Raw genomic sequence first — 19081 nt, forward strand, 5'->3', positions numbered from 1 at the left:
ATACTAAATATGGCAGCGAGACTCATCTTCCTATCCAGCCACTCTTCAGATGCCTCTGCACTATGCCAGTCGCTGCACTGGCTACCAATATATTATAGAACTCAATTTAAACTACTCACCCTAACCCACAAATCTCTATGGCGCCGCACCGTACATTGCTTCCTTCCTGTCTGTAAATCACACAGCCCACACACTCAGCTCCGCTAACACATTCAGACTAGATGTCCCTCTAATCCAGACCTCACATGCTTGCCTCCAAGACTTCACCAGACCAGCACCGATGCTATGGAACACTCTACCCCCCAGACAACCGGACAATTCCTGATGCATAGCATTTCAGACGTGCCCTAAAGACTCACCTCTTCAAAGACACATACCAAATCTCCTGATTTATTACCCTGCCCAATAATATGCCTATCATATACATTTCATGCACCATACCTCCTGCACTACCCACACCCCGTCTGCTCCATCATTAAAAAAAAACAAAAAAAAAAAAAAACATGTTTTTGTCACATTGCTGTATTCTAACTTGCTCCATCCTCTGCCCTGTACCTTATGTATCACTCCCACCCTCCTTTTGTTTTCAGAACTTTTGGATACCATTTGTAACCTTGTATTGTTTGAGCTCCCCTGTGCTCAAAAAGCGCTGCAGAATATGTTGGCATTATACAAATAAAGATTATTATTATTACCATGCCACCATGTAGTGCTCAAATAATACCAACATACATCGACCAAATAGCAACTCCATAAATAAACTGATCTAACAAGAATTCTATGCAATGTCTAAATATAAGTGCCATACCAATGTTTATGATGGTCACCAGACTCGAGTGCAAGGTCACCTGTAGTGCCCACCTTCAGCAGGGACAAATAATGGATTCTAACTTATTACACCCTTTGGGTCAGCACTGAAATTAAAATGTATTTCATTTAATTGTAGATGAACTAGCCAAATTTACTGAAAATGGAGGAAACTTCAAAATATCACCTGCAACTGCCTCAATGAAAGAACATCATGAGATCCTACAAAGTATCCTCAATGAGATAGTGGCTCTTCGACGAGATCTGGGGAAGGATGAAGACCAGAACACCTCTAAAGAATGGCTCATTGTGGGATATGTACTTGATAAATTTCTTTTCTGGGTGTATCTAGTAACTATTTTGATGTATGTTATTAGTTTGACAATTTGTTGGCTATATTAATAGCAGTAATCAGCAGATGTAGTTTTAGAGTAATATTTTATAAATTCATTGGTAATCAAGTGATGACAAGTAGCAACATTAATTATGTATTGACTAGAGATGAGCGAGCACCAGAATGCTCGGGTGCTCGTTACTCGAGTCGAACTTTCAGTGATGCTCGAGAGTTCGTTTCGAGTAACGAACCCCATTGAAGTCAATGGGCGACTCAAGGATTTTTGTATATCGCCGATGCTCGCTAAGGTTTTCATTTGTGAAAACCAAGGAAATTCAAGAAAGTGATGGGAACGACACAGAAACGGATAGGGCAGGCGAGGGGCTACATGTTGGGCTGCATCTCAAGTTCCCAGGTCCCACTATTAAGCCACAATAGTGGCAAGAGTGAGACCCCCCGCCGCACTGTCAGCATAAAGATCGTTCTCCTCTGCCACAGCTGTAACAGCTGTGGCAGAGAAGAACGATGTTAGCCCATTGAATTCAATGGAGCTGGCAATACAGCCGGCTCCATTGAAAGCAATGGGCTGCCGGCGATCGCGGGATGAATTGTCGGGAAGGGCTTAAATATATAAGCCCTTCCCTGCAATTCATCCAGAAATGTGTAAAAATAAAAAAAATATACTCACCTTGTCCCGGCAGAACGATGTTAGCCCATTGAATTCAATGGAGCCAGCAATACAGCTTCTCTGTTTATCCTTGTCTGCTTCTTCCTCCTTTGTTTCTTTACTACCCGGTGTTGTTCTATCTGGCTCAGCGCAGGGGCCAATCAGATTGGTCCCTGCGCTGAGCCAATGAGAGGCAGCAGTCACTCACCCATTCATGAATTCATGAATGGGTGTGTGAGTGAGATCTGCCTCTGATTGGTCAGGCTGTGACCAATTAGAGGCAGCTCATTCAGCAGGCGGGGATTTTAAATCCCCAGCTGCTGAATACTACTCACAGCTGATCAGAGCAGTTCAGGAGGACTGCCGCTGGCCGCGCTGAACTCCGTCTGCCGGGACCAGGTGAGTATATATATTTTTTTTATTTTTACACATTTCTGGATGAATTGCAGGGAAGGGCTTATATATTTAAGCCCTTCCCGACCATTCATCCCGCGATCGGCGGCAGCCCATTGCTTTCAATGGAGCCGGCTGTATTGCCGGCTCCATTGAATTCAATGGGCTAACATCGTTCTGCCGGGACAAGGTGAGTATATATATTTTTTCTTACACATTTCTGGATGAATTGCAGGGAAGGGCTTATATATTTAAGCCCTTCCCGACAATTCATCCCGCGCTCGCCGGCAGCCCATTGCTTTCAATGGAGCCGGCTGTATTGCTGGCTCCATTGAATTCAATGGTCAGTGCTCGTTCAATCGAGACGAGTACCGCGTGGTGCTCGTCTTGAGTAACGAGCATCTCGAGCACCCTAATACTCGAACGAGCATCAAGCTCGGACGAGTATGCTCGCTCATCTCTAATCTTCATCAATCGCAGTCTCAAGTCGCACCTTACATATATCTGAAGTTTATTTATCGCTATTATCAGGAGCTGCTGAGCCTCGCTGAAGCCCCTCTCCATTAAGTACGTAAACGGAAAAGTTAACATGAGCAACTTAAGTTCGTGCCACAGGATAGGATAGCAATTCTTCACTTTCACCCAAGAACATTCATAGCCACTTTGTTGGAAAAGTGCTTGGGCTTTGCTATCGTGTTTCAAGTTAATCAACTGTGTAAGGACTGTGCATGTGGAACCACTGTGTCAACCTACCGGGTAGGTGAACATCCGATCCAGCACGGCTGATAGCCAAACTCAACGTGGTAGGTAAGGTATCAGATGAATCACCCCATATACCGAAGGAAACTAAGGTATCTTGCCCTGATAACCAGGAGAGGGAAACCCCTGCCCATAAGCGGAGCACTTGTGCCGCTAAGCATGACCCGACAGTCTTTCTCCAGACGCTGACTTACCCTAGCCAGAACACCTACAAGACAAAGATAGAACAACATCGGGTAGTAAAGAAACAAAGGAGGAAGAAGCAGACAAGGATAAACAGAGAAGCGGACAACAGGAATAACAGTATACAGAGTACACGAACGAAGAACATGGAGCACAAGCAGAATGCAAGGTAGCTGCTGAAGCAGTGGCTGTACATGTAGTGAAGGGAACAAACTATCAACAACACTGCAGCAAAGTCTGAAAGGCCCAGGACAGCTATATAGGGCGGTGATTGGAAAAGGTGCATCAGCTGAACAGGAGGCCTGAAGCTATTAACCCTAGTAGTGCTGGAGAAAGAGTGAATAAAAGCTCCGGGAACAGATAGAATGAGACAACACCCATTTTTGCCAGACACAGAAGCAGAAGATTGTGTCTGAACAGTGCACCTAACAAACTGCTCCTGTAATCTGGGATGAAATTCTTCTGCATCTGCTAAAAATGGATTGAGTACCCACATTGGTATTTCAAGGGTACATAGATCATGAAACCTAGTTTGCATGTCTTCTTTGGCTTGTTTGAGGTGTGAGCAAAAAAATCTAAGTCTGCATCTTGAAGTTTGTCTCAGTCTTTGCGTGCAATTTCTTGAAGACTCAGAAACTGATAGAGTTTGCATCAACCCGGGTTATTGGTATGAAGGTCCAGTTTGGCAATGAAAGAAGAGATTATACCTTTAGCCTTAATAAAATTCATTTTGTCTCCTTCTAGCTTTGTGTTGACCTCGTTGAGTTTGTCAAATATGTCTGCGAGATAGGCAACGTCAAGACGTCGTAGTTCATCACAAAGGCTTTGGTCAATCGGAAGAAGAAACTCAACTATCGTGTCAATACGTTTAAAGAAGCATCATAAGCACTTTCCTTTTGACAGCCACCTTACTTCAGCGTGCAGATGTAGACATTCGAATTCCTCATCATGGTCTTGACACAGCTTGAGGAAAAGACATTCCTTCAAAGAATGCGCTTTTATCTTGTTAACAGCATTAATTACATAGCACAGAGAATCATGCAATCTCTCACATAAATGTTTAGCAACAGGTAGATCACACAGCGGACTGCCTTTATGCTTGGTATAGCAGATTTTAAATGGGCTGCACACAACTCCCATTACATGTAGGTGATTCATATGGAAATAATTGCCTTGGTTTTCGTCGGTTTCGGATTTCACTGATTGTTTTCGGACGGATTATCAACAAAAACCATGCTTTCACTACTAATTTTTAGTAAAATATAGTAACTAGATGAAAAAAAATCAACAAAGCAAATACAGAACACCCCCCTACCGCCTCTTTATGTTCCAACGCCCCCCTGCCACCCCTTTTCATTCCACTGCCCCCTTAAGAAGTAAAAACACCTCCCAAGGGGGCAATAACACCAACATTGAGAAAAACTGATTTAACACACACAGTTCAAGCCGTGAAAAAAAAAAGAAAAAACATGGAGAAAATAGCCAAATTTGCCAGACTAGTTTACAAAGAAATGGAATAAAAAGCAAAATTAATTGAATATATTATTTATACTGCACAGTGTACACCATAATCAAAAAAATCATGTCAGAATTGGTTTTTATTTATCTTTCCTCTAAAAAAAATGGAATAAAACATTGATCAAACTGTTATATGTTCACAAAAATGTGGTAGATGAGACTAGAGCTCATCCCACAAAAAAACAAGCCCTTGTAGAGTTCCATCGATTGAAAAATACATTTTTTATGGTTCTTGGAATGCAGAGACAGAAAGCACATCTAAAAAAAATAAGTGTTTTAAGTGTACAAAAATACAAAAACTTTATAAATTTAGTATCACCTGAATCGTGCTAACCCAGAGAATGTTATCACTTTATTTATTCTGCATGCCAACAGCCGAATAAATGAAATCCAAAAAACAATGGCGAAAATAATATTTTTTCCAAATTTCCCTCAAAAAAATTAAGAGTAATGCAATACATTATATATACCCCAAAAGGGTGTTATTAAATAATACAACTTATCCCACAAATAACAAGCCCTCATACAGCTTTGTCGACTGAAAAATGAAAAGGTTATGGCTCTTGGAATGGAATAATGAAAAAAAAAAATTTGAAAAATTGGTTGGCGATTAGAGCATAAACTGGACCTGTTACTAAGGGGTTAAAGTGAACATCCACTATTATGTTGTCTTGTTTTCTGTTTTTAATATAAATAGACTCAAAATGTTGTGTTGATTAACTTTTTAACGATATCTTTATAGGGATGTACGATCCGACATCTGATGAGACTCCCGGGTCATGTAGGAAATGAATTTATTTCAGTGTCGGCACTCACTCAGAGGGACACCATGATTACTAATCTCGGAGTGGCTATTACATCACATATATAGGTTTATATAGTGACTAGGCAGGCTTATTAAAAGTTACCACTTATTGGTTCATCTTCACACAAAGACCACGAAGTATGTTTTTGCTAATGCTAGCATCACACAGGAGAGGATTGGAAACATAGCTCAGCAGACTGTATCTACTTTTATTAGAGAAATACATCTTTAAGGCCTAATGCCCACGGACGGATTTCCGCAGCGTAAAATGTGGCGGAAATCCGCGGTGTTTCACTGGAGCTATTAGGTTCTATTGAACCTAATAGCTCAATGTGCATGCTGTGGAATTCCGCAGCATGAAATTACCCGCAGCATGTCCTATTTGCTGCGGGTATATGCATGGATTGGCTACCATTGTAGTCAATGGAAGCCGCCCGTCACACTATACTTCCGAAGTATAGCGTGAATACGCCCCCCGCTGGCTGCATCATATGACACTGCCGGCGCGTCATGCGCTGTACTACGCATGTTCGCAGGAGCGTCATGCAGGACTTGGAGCAGCAGATCTGGAGGTAAGTATGGGGTCTTTGGGGGGGGGGCGTCATGACGGACTCTGCCGCGGTATTCCGCTTGCGGAGACTGTCACGGCCATGTGCATAAGACTTTAGTCAACTACATTTATATCAAGAGGAAAGAAAGTTAATAAAGTTAAAGTAGTAATGTAGCTACATTTCATTTGTAAATACATATGTAATAAACAGAACAATATATAATATGCTTCAGCCTGCAAGCTGATAGCAGAAATAATAGCTTATAAGTCTTCATACCACAATAGCAGTCAGAGCTTCGTATTTCTGAGGGACCTTTCACATTAGATGGAATATTACGCAACAGCCATCCTGGAATATCAAATTAAAATGTGCTGGGATACCTGCGGAGTTTGTTGCGAGCAGTACTCTGCCATTATAATTCCGCATCAAAATCTGCATGTTCGCAGTGCACATGTTGGTGCTGAATATTCTGCAGGAGGGCATATTCTGCAATGTTGTCTGCAATTACTGGTAGGGATAGCTTACTGCATACTGTTATATGGTAATTAGAGATGAGCGAGCACCACAATGCTAAGGCATACCTTAGCTAAGCACCACACTACCTCCAACAAAGCACAATCACTGCCTGCATGACACTCCGCTGCCACTTCTCCTGGGTTACATGCTGCCCACCCCCCCCCCCTGCACGACCCAGTGTCCACAGCGCACACCAAATTGTCCCTGCGCAGCCTTCAGCTGTCCTCATGCCACACCACCCTCATGTCTATTTATAAGTGTGTCTGCCATGAGGAGGAACCGCAGGCACACACTGCAGAGGGTTGGCACGGCTAGGCAGCGACCCTCTTTAAAAGGGGCGGGGCGATAGCCCACAATGCTGTACAGAAGCAATGAGAAATCCAATCCTGTGCCACCTCCATCTGGAGCTGCACACGTGGGCATCGCAATGGAGAACCTATGTGCCACACACTATTTATGCTGTCAAGGTGTCTGCATGCCCGTCAGACCGCGTTTTTTTATAAATAGTCACAGGCAGGTACAACTCCGCAATGGGAATTCCGTGTGCACCCACAGCATGGGTGGCTCCCTGGAACCCACCGGCTGTACATAAATGTATCCCATTGCAGTGCCCTGGACAGCAGAGCTAACGTCAGATTAAATGCAGGTGGGCTTCGGCCCACACTGCATGCCCCAACCTGACCAAGGTTTTTAATTCATAGACACAGGCAGGAACAACTCCCTATTGTGAAGTCCCTGTGGACCCACAGCATGGGTGGCTCCCTGGAACCCACCGGCGGTACATAAATAAATCCCATTGCATTGCCCATCACAGCTGAGGTAATATCATGTTAAATGCAGGTGGGCTTCGGCCTACAGTGCATGCCCCAGTTAGACTGGGGTTCTTTAGAAGTGGACACAGGCAGTTACAACTCCATGTGGACCCACAGCATGGGTGGCTCCCTGGAACCCACCGGCGGTACATAAATATATCCCATTGCATTGCCCATCACAGCTGAGGTAATGTCATGTTAAATGCAGGTGGGCTTCGGCCTACACTGCATGCCCCAGTCAGACTGGGGTTCTTTAGAAGTGGACACATGCAGTTACAACTCCGTGTGGACCCACAGCATGGGTGGGTGCCAGGAAGCCACCGGCGGTACATAAATATATCCTATTGCAGTGCCCAGCACAGCTGAGGTAATGTCATGTTTAATGCAGGTGGGCTTCGGCCCACACTGCATGCCCCAGTCAGACTGGGGTTTTTTAGAAGTGGACACATGCAGTTACAACTCCGTGTGGACCGACAGCATGGGTGGCTCCCTGGAACCCACCGGCGGTACATAAATATATCCCATTGCATTGCCCATCACAGCTGAGGTAATGTCATGTTAAATGCAGGTGGGCTTCGGCCCACACTGCATTCCCCAGTCAGACTGGGGTTCTTTAGAAGTGGACACATGCAGTTACAACTCCGTGTGGACCGACAGCATGGGTGGGTTCCAGGAAGCCACCGGCGGTACATAAATATATCCCATTGCAGTGCCCAGCACAGCTGAGGTAATGTCATGTGTAATGCAGGTGGGCTTCGGCCCACACTGCATGCCCCAGTCAGACTGGGGTTCTTTAGAAGTGGACACATGCAGTTACAACTCCCTGTGGACCGACAGCATGGGTGACTCCCTGGAACCCACCGGCGGTACATAAATATATCCTATTGCATTGCCCATCACAGCTGAGGTAATGTCATGTTAAATGCAGGTGGGCTTCGGCCCACACTGCATGCCCCAGTCAGACTGGGGTTCTTTAGAAGCGGACACATGCAGTTACAACTCCGTGTGGACCGACAGCATGGGTGGCTCCCTGGAACCCACCGGCCCAGCACAGCTGATGTAACGTCAGCTTTAATGCAGGTGGGCAAAAAATTAATTGGATTACACTGTAGGCGAGGGCCCAAAAAATTGGTGTACCAACAGTACTAATGTACCTCAGAAAAATTGCCCATGCCCTCCCTCACCATCCTTTTACAGTGCTACCGCCGGCTCAGCCTTGACTGGGGAGCGGTGACACAGTCTTGCTGGGGAGCCAGAAAGCTGTCAAAGGCCTTAGAGAGTGTTCCCCTGCCTGTGCTGTACATGCTGCCTGATCTCCGTGCCTCCCCTGCTACCTGGCCCTCGGAACTGCGCCTTCTGCCACTAGCGCTGTCGGATGGGAATTTTACCATCAGCTTGTCCGCCAGGGTCCTGTGGTATAGCATCACTCTCGAACCCCTTTCCTCTTCGGGTATGAGAGTGGAAAGGTTCTCCTTATACCGTGGGTCGAGCAGTGTGTACACCCAGTAATCCGTAGTGGCCAGAATGCGTGTAACGCGAGGGTCACGAGAAAGGCATCCTAACATGAAGTCAGCCATGTGTGCCAGGTACCTGTACGCAACACATGGCTGTCCTCACTAGGAAGATCACTTTCAGGATCCTCCTCCTCCTCCTCCTCAGGCCATACACGCTGAAAGGATGATAGGCAAGCAGCATGGGTACCCTCAGCAGTGGGCCAAGCTGTCTCTTCCCCCTCCTCCTCATGCTCTTCCCCCTCCTCCTCATGCTCCTCCACCTCCTCCTCCTCAACGCGCTGAGATATAGACAGGAGGGTGCTCTAACTATCCAGCGACATACTGTCTTCCCCCGCCTCCGTTTCTGAGCGCAAAGCGTCTGCCTTTATGCTTTGCCGGGAACTTCTCAAGAGGCATAGCAGAGGAATGGTGACGCTAATGATTGCAGCATCGCCGCTCACCATCTGCGTAGACTCCTCAAAGTTTCCAAGGACCTGGCAGATGTCTGCCAACCAGGCCCACTCTTCTGTAAAGAATTGAGGAGGCTGACTCCCACTGCGCCGCCCATGTTGGAGTTGGTATTCCACTATAGCTCTACGCTGCTCATAGAGCCTGGCCAACATGGATGGGGCCGAGGACAGTGGAGGTGAGGGTGTGGGTGCAGGCCAGGAGACGGTAGTGCCTGTGCCCTGAGAGGGGGGTTGGATCTCAGTGGCAGGTTGGGGCACAGGGGGAGAGGCAGTGGTGCAAACCGGAGGCGGTGAACGGCCTTCGTCCCACCTTGTGGGGTGTTTGGCCATCATATGTCTGCGCATGCTGGTGGTGGTGAGGCTGGTGGTGGTGGCTCCCCGGCTGATCTTGGCGCGACAAAGGTTGCACACCACTGTTCGTCGGTCGTCTGCACTCTCAGTGAAAAACTGCCAGACCTTTGAGCACCTCAGCCTCTGTGGGGTGGCATGGCGTGAGGGGGCACTTTGGGAAACAGTTGGTGGATTATTCGGTCTGGCCCTGCCTCTACCCCTGGCCACCGCACTGTCTCTTCCAACCTGCCCTGCTGCTGCACTTGCCTCCCCCTCTGAAGATCTGTTCTCAGTAGGCGTAGCAAACCAGGTGGGGTCAGTCACCTCATCGTCCTGCTGCTCTTCCTCCGAATCCTCTGTGCGCTCCTCCCTCGGACTTACTCCAATTACTACTACCTGAGTGATAGACAACTGTGTCTCATCGTCATCGTCCTCCTCACCCACTGAAAGCTCTTGAGACAGTTGCCGGAAGTCCCCAGCCTCATCCCCCGGACCCCGGGAACTTTCCAAAGGTTGGGCATCGGTCACGACAAACTCCTCCGGTGGGAGAGGAACCATTGCTGCCCATTCTGGGCAGGGGCCCGAGAACAGTTCCTGGGAGTCTGCCTGCTCCTCAGAATGTGTCATTGTAATGGAGTGAGGAGGCTGGGAGGAAGGAGGAGCAGCAGCCAGTGGATTCAGAGTTGCAGCAGTGGACAGCGCTGAACTCTGGGTGGTCGATAGATTGCTGGATGCACTTTCTGCCATCCACGACAGGACCTGCTCACACTGCTCATTTTCTAATAAAGGTCTACCGCGTGGACCCATTAATTGTGAGATTAATCTTGGGACGCCAGAAACGTGCCTCTCTCCTAATCCCGCAGCAGTCGGCTGCGATACACCTGGATCAGGAGCTCGGCCTGTGCCCACACCCTGACTTGGGCCTCCGCGTCCTCGCCTGCATCCACGTCCTCTAGGCCTACCCCTACCCCTCAGCATGGTGTATTACCAGTAGTGCAGAAACAGAACACTGTAATTAAATGTGCCGCTTATTGGCCTGTGGTTGGAGGCTGACTTCGCTTACGGAACGCACAGCAGAGCCAGGAAAGAATTTTGCGCAAGCCTGCTGTAACACTTAGCTGGTTGCGTATTAATTAGGACTACTACCCCCAGCAGAGACGCAGTACACTCAGGACAGTCACAGGCAGCCCAAATAGATTTTTTTGTCCCAAATTTTTTTGAAAAAGCCCACTGCCTATATAGACAATATATGTCTTTCACCTTTTTCACTGTCCCTGCCTCAGCACTACTGGCCCTATACTATGTAAAATTACTGCAGACTGTTTCCCTCTGGACAGGATGACAGCGGTGATGTAACGGGCAACGCATAGCCAGGAAAGAACTTTGCGCAAGCCTGCTGTAACACTTAGCTGGCTGCGTATTAATTAGGACTACTTCCCCCAGCAGAGACGCAGTACACTCAGGACGGTCACAGGCAGCCCAAATAGATTTTTTTGTCCCAAATTTTTTTTGGAAAAGCCCACTGCCTATATAGACAGTATATGTCTTTCACCTTTTTCACTGTCCCTGCCTCAGCACTACTGGCCCTATACTATGTAAAATTACTGCAGACTGAGGACGCAATGCTCTGCACGGCCGATATACAAAAAAAAAAGTGCAACACTGCAGAAAGCAGCCTCAACAGTACTGCACACGGTCAGATGTGGCTCTAAGAAGGACCGTTGGGGTTCTTGAAGCCTAAAATCACTCCTAACACTCTCCCTATAGCAGCTCCAGCATCAGCAGCACTTTCCCTGAGCTATGTCAGAATGCATCTGTGGCGAGCCGCGGGAGGGGCCGATTTATATACTCGGGTGACACCTGATCTCGCCAGCCACTCACTGCAGGGGGGTGGTATAGGGCTGGAACATCACAGGAGGAAGTTGTAATGCCTTCCCTGTCTTTCTATTGGCCAGAAAAGCGCGATAAGCCCGATAATCATAAAAAAGTGGTTAAAAAAATAATAAAAAAGTTACCTCTCCTGCTGTCAGCCGCATCCTCTGGCTGGCTCCCCGGCACTGCTACTGAGCTCTTTCAGCAGACGGGGATTTAAAAATCCCCGCTTCCTGAAAGGGCTGTGCGGATTGGCTGAGCGCTCAGCCACTAGCAGCTACTGCTTAGCTATTGGCTGAGCGCTCAGCCAATGACAGATAGCTTTTAGCTATTCATTCATGAAAAGCTAAGATATTGCTATTCATGAATGAATAGCTAAGAACTATCTGTCATTGGCTGAGCGCTCCTGCCAATAGCTAAGCAGTAGCTGCCATTGGCTGAGCCCTCAGTCAATCCGGACAGCCTGTGACACGTATGGGATACGATTGAACTGGATGATTGTGTAATCAAATAACTAGTTGCCGTATGAGTTAACCAGAACTTCAATGAACTAATGACCCGTCTGAATATTCTGCTAACATTTGTTCAAAAGCAGAATATTATCGACATATATGGTAAGAACAGCAAGAATGACTCATAATACAATACAGATGTGATAACTTCATGGACAAAATATTCAATATATTGTGTTGCCAATCATCTACTACGCATGTCTAGAACCTGAATAGCCATATTAGAATGACGTATATACCCATAACTGCGCAGAAGCAGATATGCCACGTAATGTAAGAACGGCATAAATAGCAGTGATCTTCAGGGAAGAGTCGGGACTCGTTTTGTTGTGGTCGATAGACGTATCGGCGTACTAATCGGATTCCTCCTACCAATCGTACCTGGAGATCCCCCGATTGCGGAGTGATGCTACAATATCCGGTGACGTATTGATGCTTAACTTTGTTACCCATGTGATCTCAATGCCTATATGTTAATTAACTATTTTACTTACATATACTAAAGAGTAAATAAACTTGTGTTTTATATTTGTCTTACCTCAGACTGTGTGCTTAACGGGTATGTTAATGAGGTTAAAAAAAATTGCCAAAATCTTGAGCAGGTAAGACATAAATTGGCGTAGTCTGGCAGGATATTGTTGTCTTTGGTAAGGTTATATTACTGTATAATTTGGTATTGTGACAGTGCTTCTCAGTGCACGGGGGGGTTGCTGTCGCCATATTAGATTTTTGGCCCATTGCCAAGGGGTTCAAATGGTTATAACTTTGCTTTGATAGGTGATAGAGTAATAATAGTAAATACAAATTGATAGTTGCAGTAAGTAGTCCTTGTTGAACCCATTGGCATACTGCCAAAATATTATAAGTTCTGTAACTTTGAAGCAGGACTTGGGAGATTGGTGCCAGTTTGCACGGTGGTGTCTAGCAGTAAAGGGGACCACTGTGCAAAATTTCACCAATTGGCACGTTGCCAAAATTTTCAGAGTTCTGTAACTTTGAGGCAGGACTCGGGAAATCGGTGCCAGTTTGCAGGGTGGTGCCTCGCCGTAAAGGGGACCTCTGTGCAAAGTTTCACCAGATTGGCACGTTGCCAAAATTTTGTAAAGGGGAACTCTGTGCAGAATTTCACCAATTGGCACGTTGCCAGAATTTTCAGAGTTCTGTAACTTTGAGGCAGGACTCGGGAAATCGGTGCCAGTTTGCAGGGTGGTGCCTCGCCGTAAAGGGGACCTCTGTGCAAAGTTTCACCAGATTGGCACGTTGCCAAAATTTTGTAAAGGGGAACTCTGTGCAGAGTTTCACCAAATTGGCACGTTGCCAGAACTTTCGGAGTTCTGTAACTTTGAGACAGGACTTGGGAAATTGGTGCCAATTTGCAGGGTGGTTTCTCGCAGTAAAGGGGACCTCTGTGCAAAGTTTCACCAATTGGCAAGTTGCCAAAATTTTGTGAGTTCTGTAAGGGGGAACTCTGCGCAAAAAGTTTCACCAATTGGCATTTTGCCAATAAGACAACAATATGTTTAGAAAAAGAACCAAGAAAGATAAAACTAAAATCGTTCAGAAAATAGACATCCCCGGCTGGTCCGAGGGTCCCTATGATATATTAGCTCAGGAGTTGATGCATAGTGGGCTTGCAGAATCATGGGATAGTAAGCTAAAAGATTCAGAGCCCCTCGATGTCGTTAAGGTACTCGAGGAGACCCCTGCCAAGGCAGGTGACGCAGTTCAGTTGGGTAGGAGAAATTGGGTATTGGCCTCAGCCTATAGGAATATCCATAAGAAGAAGTCCCAACTAATAAGAAAACTTAATCAGACGGAACAAAAGTTAGTAGAATCTGAAGGAAAGAGAGTGGTGTTGGAATGTAACCAAAGGCTGATAAAGGAAAAAATAGAACATTACCAGAATATTGCAGAAAAGGCTGTTGTAAAAGTTGCTCAGAATAAATATAAGGGGCGTAAAGGTAAAGTTGATAAGCGAAAGGTATCGAAAGCTATAGCTTCTGCTTCTGTGAACTGGGACCCAGATAAGTGGGATGGAGACTTATGGGATTCCTCATCTTCTTCGGGGGAGGAGGACTGGCATAAGGGGGATTGGGAAGACCCACCCAATCCAATAATTGATCCACCCGCTTTAAAACGTGCCCAGCCCATTAGCAGAAGGAAGGAAACTACTGAATATGGACCCGATACCCAGCCTATCGTAGGTCATGATGGGCAAAGGTTGCCCAGGTATGACGATCAGGGAAACTATATGTACGATGCCGATGGGAGACTGTTGGTGCAAGAAGAATTGGTGCCACATAGGCGCACCAGGCTTACCCTAGAGGATTTTTCTCAGTCAGAAGTTGATGATATACTGAGTAGATTTAGGCAAAGGCCTGGGGAATCTGACATACCATGGTTGGTCCGTCTATTTGAGCACGGGGCGACTGGGGTAATGTTGGATCCAAAAGATGCAATGAGATTTGTTACTCTAACTAGAGATCCAGTAATCAGTAGAAATTTTAGAGAATATTTTCCTAATCATCAAGGAGAAAGTGCTATTTCCCTGTTTAATATAGTAACCAATGGGTTTCTTAATAAATTCCCAACAGAGGCAGACATTCCAATCAATGACAAACCTTGGTACACTATCAGGGATGGCATTGAAAGGTTGAAGGAGGAAGCTATGAGGGTCTCATTAATTATCATCGAGCATATGGAAGATTATTTGGAGACTCGGCTGACAGCAGGAGTTAGAAATCGTTTAATTAAGACTGCACCTCCGGCTTATAAAGCCGTGATGATGACCCTACTTCTATCCATGACTAATGAGCCAATGTCTGCGGTTGTGGCTAGAATGCGGGAATTGCAAGATATGGGAAACTGGGATAGAGAGGAAAAGCGAACAGATCGTGATAGGTCTAGGAATCCTAGTTCCCAGGGGACTGGTGATTCAGGAGTGCCAAGGGTATCTCGTAGAGATATGTTTCAGGCTCTCCTGAAAGCTGGAGTCTCCAAGGACGCCATTGATGGAAAAGATACAGGTGATTTGTGGCGTCTTTATAAACAGAAGGTATTATCCAACAAAAAGGTGGATAAAAGGGAAGATTCAGTGGCCCCAAAAGCTTCTAAAAAGAGAGAGAAGCAGGTCACTAATTTAGAACCTAAGAAATTAGAATGGGAGGATTTTCAAAAGATCTATCCATGGAAGGAGATGGCTGCAATGGTAGCTAGCCAAGTGCAGGACCATATGAAGCCATCTGCTCCGCTCCTGGAGGAATCAGATTCTGATTCCGCATAGGTAGCAAGCCAAGCCCCTGTTTGGGTTAGGCGGGATGACAGACCCTATGTCCCGCTAGCCATACATTGGAAAGGGGGTAATGTCCAAAGGGTCCCAGCTTTAGTAGATACAGGGGCGGAGGCTACTCTGATTTATGGAAATCCCAAAAAGTTTAAAGGTCCAAAAGTTAATATTTCAGGATTGGGAGGAAAAGTTACCGAAGGAGTACAGACACAGGTAACTTTGAAATTGGGCAATTTGCCCTTACGTAAATACACGGTGTTAGTAGTACCTATTCCGGAATATATCATTGGCATAGATATTCTGAAAGGATTGACACTACACCTCGAAGATGGTAAGTTTGCCTTTGGCGTAAGGAAAATAGGGATAAAAGCTTGTCCAGTTACGGTGGGAAAGGTCAAAATGCCACCCGTACACATCCCTCCTGCAGGAAAACTGGTTGCTATGAAGCAATACAGAATTCCTGGAGGTCACAAGGAAATAGGAGAAACCATTAAGGATTTGGTCGATGCTGGGGTTGTGAGGCCTGCAACCACAGCATGGAACAATCCGGTATGGCCTGTGAAGAAAAGTGATGGGTCTTGGAGGATGACTGTCGATTACAGGGAGTTGAATAAACAAACACCTCCCTTGACGGCAGCTGTCCCAGACACCATTACAATTGTGGAGCAGATTCAAAGTCACAGTGGACAATGGTACGCTGTGATTGATATCGCACAAGCGTTCTTCACAATTCCAATAGAAGAAAAGGCACAAGATCAGTTTGCCTTTACGTGGCAAGGACGTCAATATACGTTCACTCGATTGCCACAAGGTTGGATACATAGTCCAACCATCTGTCACCGGACGGTGGCAGAACATTTGGATGAGTTTGATTTACCATCAGAAATGCAGTTTTCACATTATATCGATGATATAATGATTCAGGGACCGGATGAACAATCTGTAAAGAAACAATTGGACAGACTGTTACATCATTTGCGAGAAAAAGGATGGGAAATAAATGATAGCAAGGTGCAGGGCCCCTCTCAGACGGTGAAATTCTTAGGAATTCAATGGAATAAGGGCCATAGGGAGATTCTCCCTAAGGCAAGGCAGAAAATCTTAAATTTTCCCACTCCGAAAGACAAGAAGGAAACACAATCCTACATAGGATTGTTTGGATTCTGGAGACAACACATTCCGCATCTGGGGCAGCTTCTTGCTCCTCTTTACAAGGTGACTCGCAAGAAGTACGAGTTCACGTGGGGAGAAGAGCAACAGGTTGCATTTGAGGCAGTAAAAGAAGCCATACAACAGGCTGTAGATTTATGGCCTTTACAAGATGGTGAGATAGAACTTCATGTATCAGTTCAGCATATGTATGCAAACTGGTCATTGTGGCAGAAGCAAGGGGGCAAAAGAGTGCCACTAGGCTTCTGGAATCGGAAATTACCAGATGCAGGAGAAAAATACACTCCACTGGAGCAACAGCTGTTGGCATGTTATTGGGCCCTGGTGGATACTGAACAATTGACGACAGGACACATAGTCCTTCTAAGGCCGCAAATACCCATCATGAGTTGGGTATTATCTAATCCAAAGTCCAATCGAATAGGATATGCCCAGGAGCAGAGTATCATTAAGTGGAAATGGTACATCTCGGAAAGAGCGAAAAAAGGTGAAGGGGGGATAGCTGCCCTGCATGAAAAGATAGCTGATATCCCTCCAGATGGTCAGGTTACACCAGTAGCGCAAATGGAGGAATCCCCAGTAAAGTGGGGAATACCTTACTCTGAGTTGACAGACTCCCAAAAAGAGCATGCTTGGTTCACGGATGGTTCGGCCAAGTATATCAGTGGAAGACGTAGATGGAAAAGTGTAGCCTTTAATCCAAAATTAGACAAGACGTTGGTCATGGAAGGAGAAGGTAAGAGTAGTCAATATGCAGAACTTTGTGCAGTATTCTTAGCTCTGAAGCAGGAACAAGGGCAAGAATGTCATTTGTATACGGACTCATGGTCAGTTGCCAATGGTTTGGCCACTTGGATCATGGGATGGAAGAAGAACGACTGGAACATTCATGGTAAGGAATTGTGGGGGAAAGAGCTTTGGCAAGACATAGAGGAATTCATTAGGAGTACCAAAAGTACAGTGTTTCATGTTGATGCTCATGTCCCTCTTGACTCATTGGAACGTTTATTTAATTCTCAAGCAGATGCGGCAGCATCGATTTCTGTTGCCATACAAGAACCTGACAAGGAAAAGGAAGCATGGCTTCAAGGTACAGCTGTTTGGGCTCACCAAAAAAGTGGACACTTGGGAGAGAAGGCCACTTACAGGTGGGCACAAGAAAGAGGTATCCCATTGACGGTGGACATGATCAAACAAGTAATCGCGCAATGTCCAGTATGTCAACATGTGCAAAAACGAGAAGTGCCTCATACAGTAATGGGACACATAGGGAGAGGCCAGTTGCCAGCGCAGATTTGGCAGATGGATTTTGTAGGGCCCCTCCCTGAGAGCAGAGGATGTAAGTATATTTGTACAGCAGTAGATACATTCTCAGGTCTGATGGTGGGATTCCCATGTAAAACAGCAACACAATGGAGTACTTTACGTACTCTGGAAGTTATTACCCAGTATTATGGGACTCCCCTGCAGATCCAGACAGACAATGGTTCACATTTTACCGGAAATCAGGTAAAAGAGTATGCCAGTAAAAACAACATAGAATGGGTATATCATATGCCCTACTATCCACAGGCCGCGGGCCTGGTGGAACGAATGAATGGGTTATTAAAATCTACCCTGAAGAAGCTCACTGAGACCGACAAATATGGTCAATGGAGAGATAATCTGACTGCTGCTTTACAGATTATCAACAACAGGCCCATCACTGATTCTATGACACCCTTAATGCGCATGCTAACACCCAATCTCAGTATAGATGTAGCTAAGGTAGAGACAATCTTATACTGGAAAATTAATCCAGATGCGCAGGCACCTTATAGAGCCACTCCTGCCGCTGCAGGGTTGGATCTATACGCTCTTGATACGGTGGTGATAGCCCCGGGAAAGGTGAGTACTATTCCCACAGGGATAGGATGCAAGATCCCGGAGAATCACTTCGGGCAGATAGCCACTAGATCGAGTTTTGCTCTGAGAAGTGCAGTAGTCCTAGGCGGAGTCATAGATGCAGATTATCAGGGGGAAATTAAAGTAATCATGATAAATTTAGGAACAGATCCTCTGATAATAGGGAAAAAGGAGCGCATGGCACAGCTGCTATTAATACCAGTGTATCTGACACAAGTGGAAGAAGGGGTGGCCCCCACTGAACTTACTGTAAGAGGAGATAAAGGTTTTGGCTCAACTAATGTTACTAATGTAGGGGCCAAAATATGGGTTCAGAATCACCAAGGTCCGCCCTCCCCGGCAGAGGTTATTGCTGTGGGGAAAGATCGAACTTTGCTTATTATGCGACCCGGAGTAGAGAAATGGGAATATGTCCCACAAGAAAAGTGCTATTTGCGGGAATAATGCTTGTTTCCTTGCCTTCTCTAGAATCACATAATCATTTTTGGAATCCTTGGCGTCATGTGTTCGGTGTTCGCAGTAGGTGATGCGTGGACGCCAGGGATCCGCGTCAATGACACCGGAAGGAATGATTATTCGTGGGGCTGGAGGAATTCAACCCGAACCAGGAAGCAAGACAACTTCACTTGTGAAGCCAACCAGAAATGTTATATCGTGAATATTACCTTTGATGGGACTATCTGGAGTGGAAATCCATT

At 45.9% G+C, this 19081-nt stretch overlaps 1 protein-coding gene across 1 annotated transcript; it reads left to right on the forward strand.

Annotated features, from left to right (window-relative positions):
* The first annotated feature begins 12384 nt into the window (after positions 1-12384).
* On the forward strand, positions 12385-18827 carry LOC136632203 (uncharacterized). Its single transcript, XM_066606921.1, has 2 exons — positions 12385-12443; positions 17503-18827. The coding sequence occupies exon 2, from the start codon at positions 17664-17666 to the stop codon at positions 18825-18827; it is 1164 nt and encodes a 387-aa protein (XP_066463018.1). The 5' UTR covers positions 12385-12443; positions 17503-17663.
* Positions 18828-19081: the final 254 nt, after the last annotated feature.

This window comes from Eleutherodactylus coqui, chromosome 6 (genome assembly GCF_035609145.1).
Source record: "Eleutherodactylus coqui strain aEleCoq1 chromosome 6, aEleCoq1.hap1, whole genome shotgun sequence".
Lineage (NCBI taxonomy): Eukaryota > Metazoa > Chordata > Amphibia > Anura > Eleutherodactylidae > Eleutherodactylus > Eleutherodactylus coqui.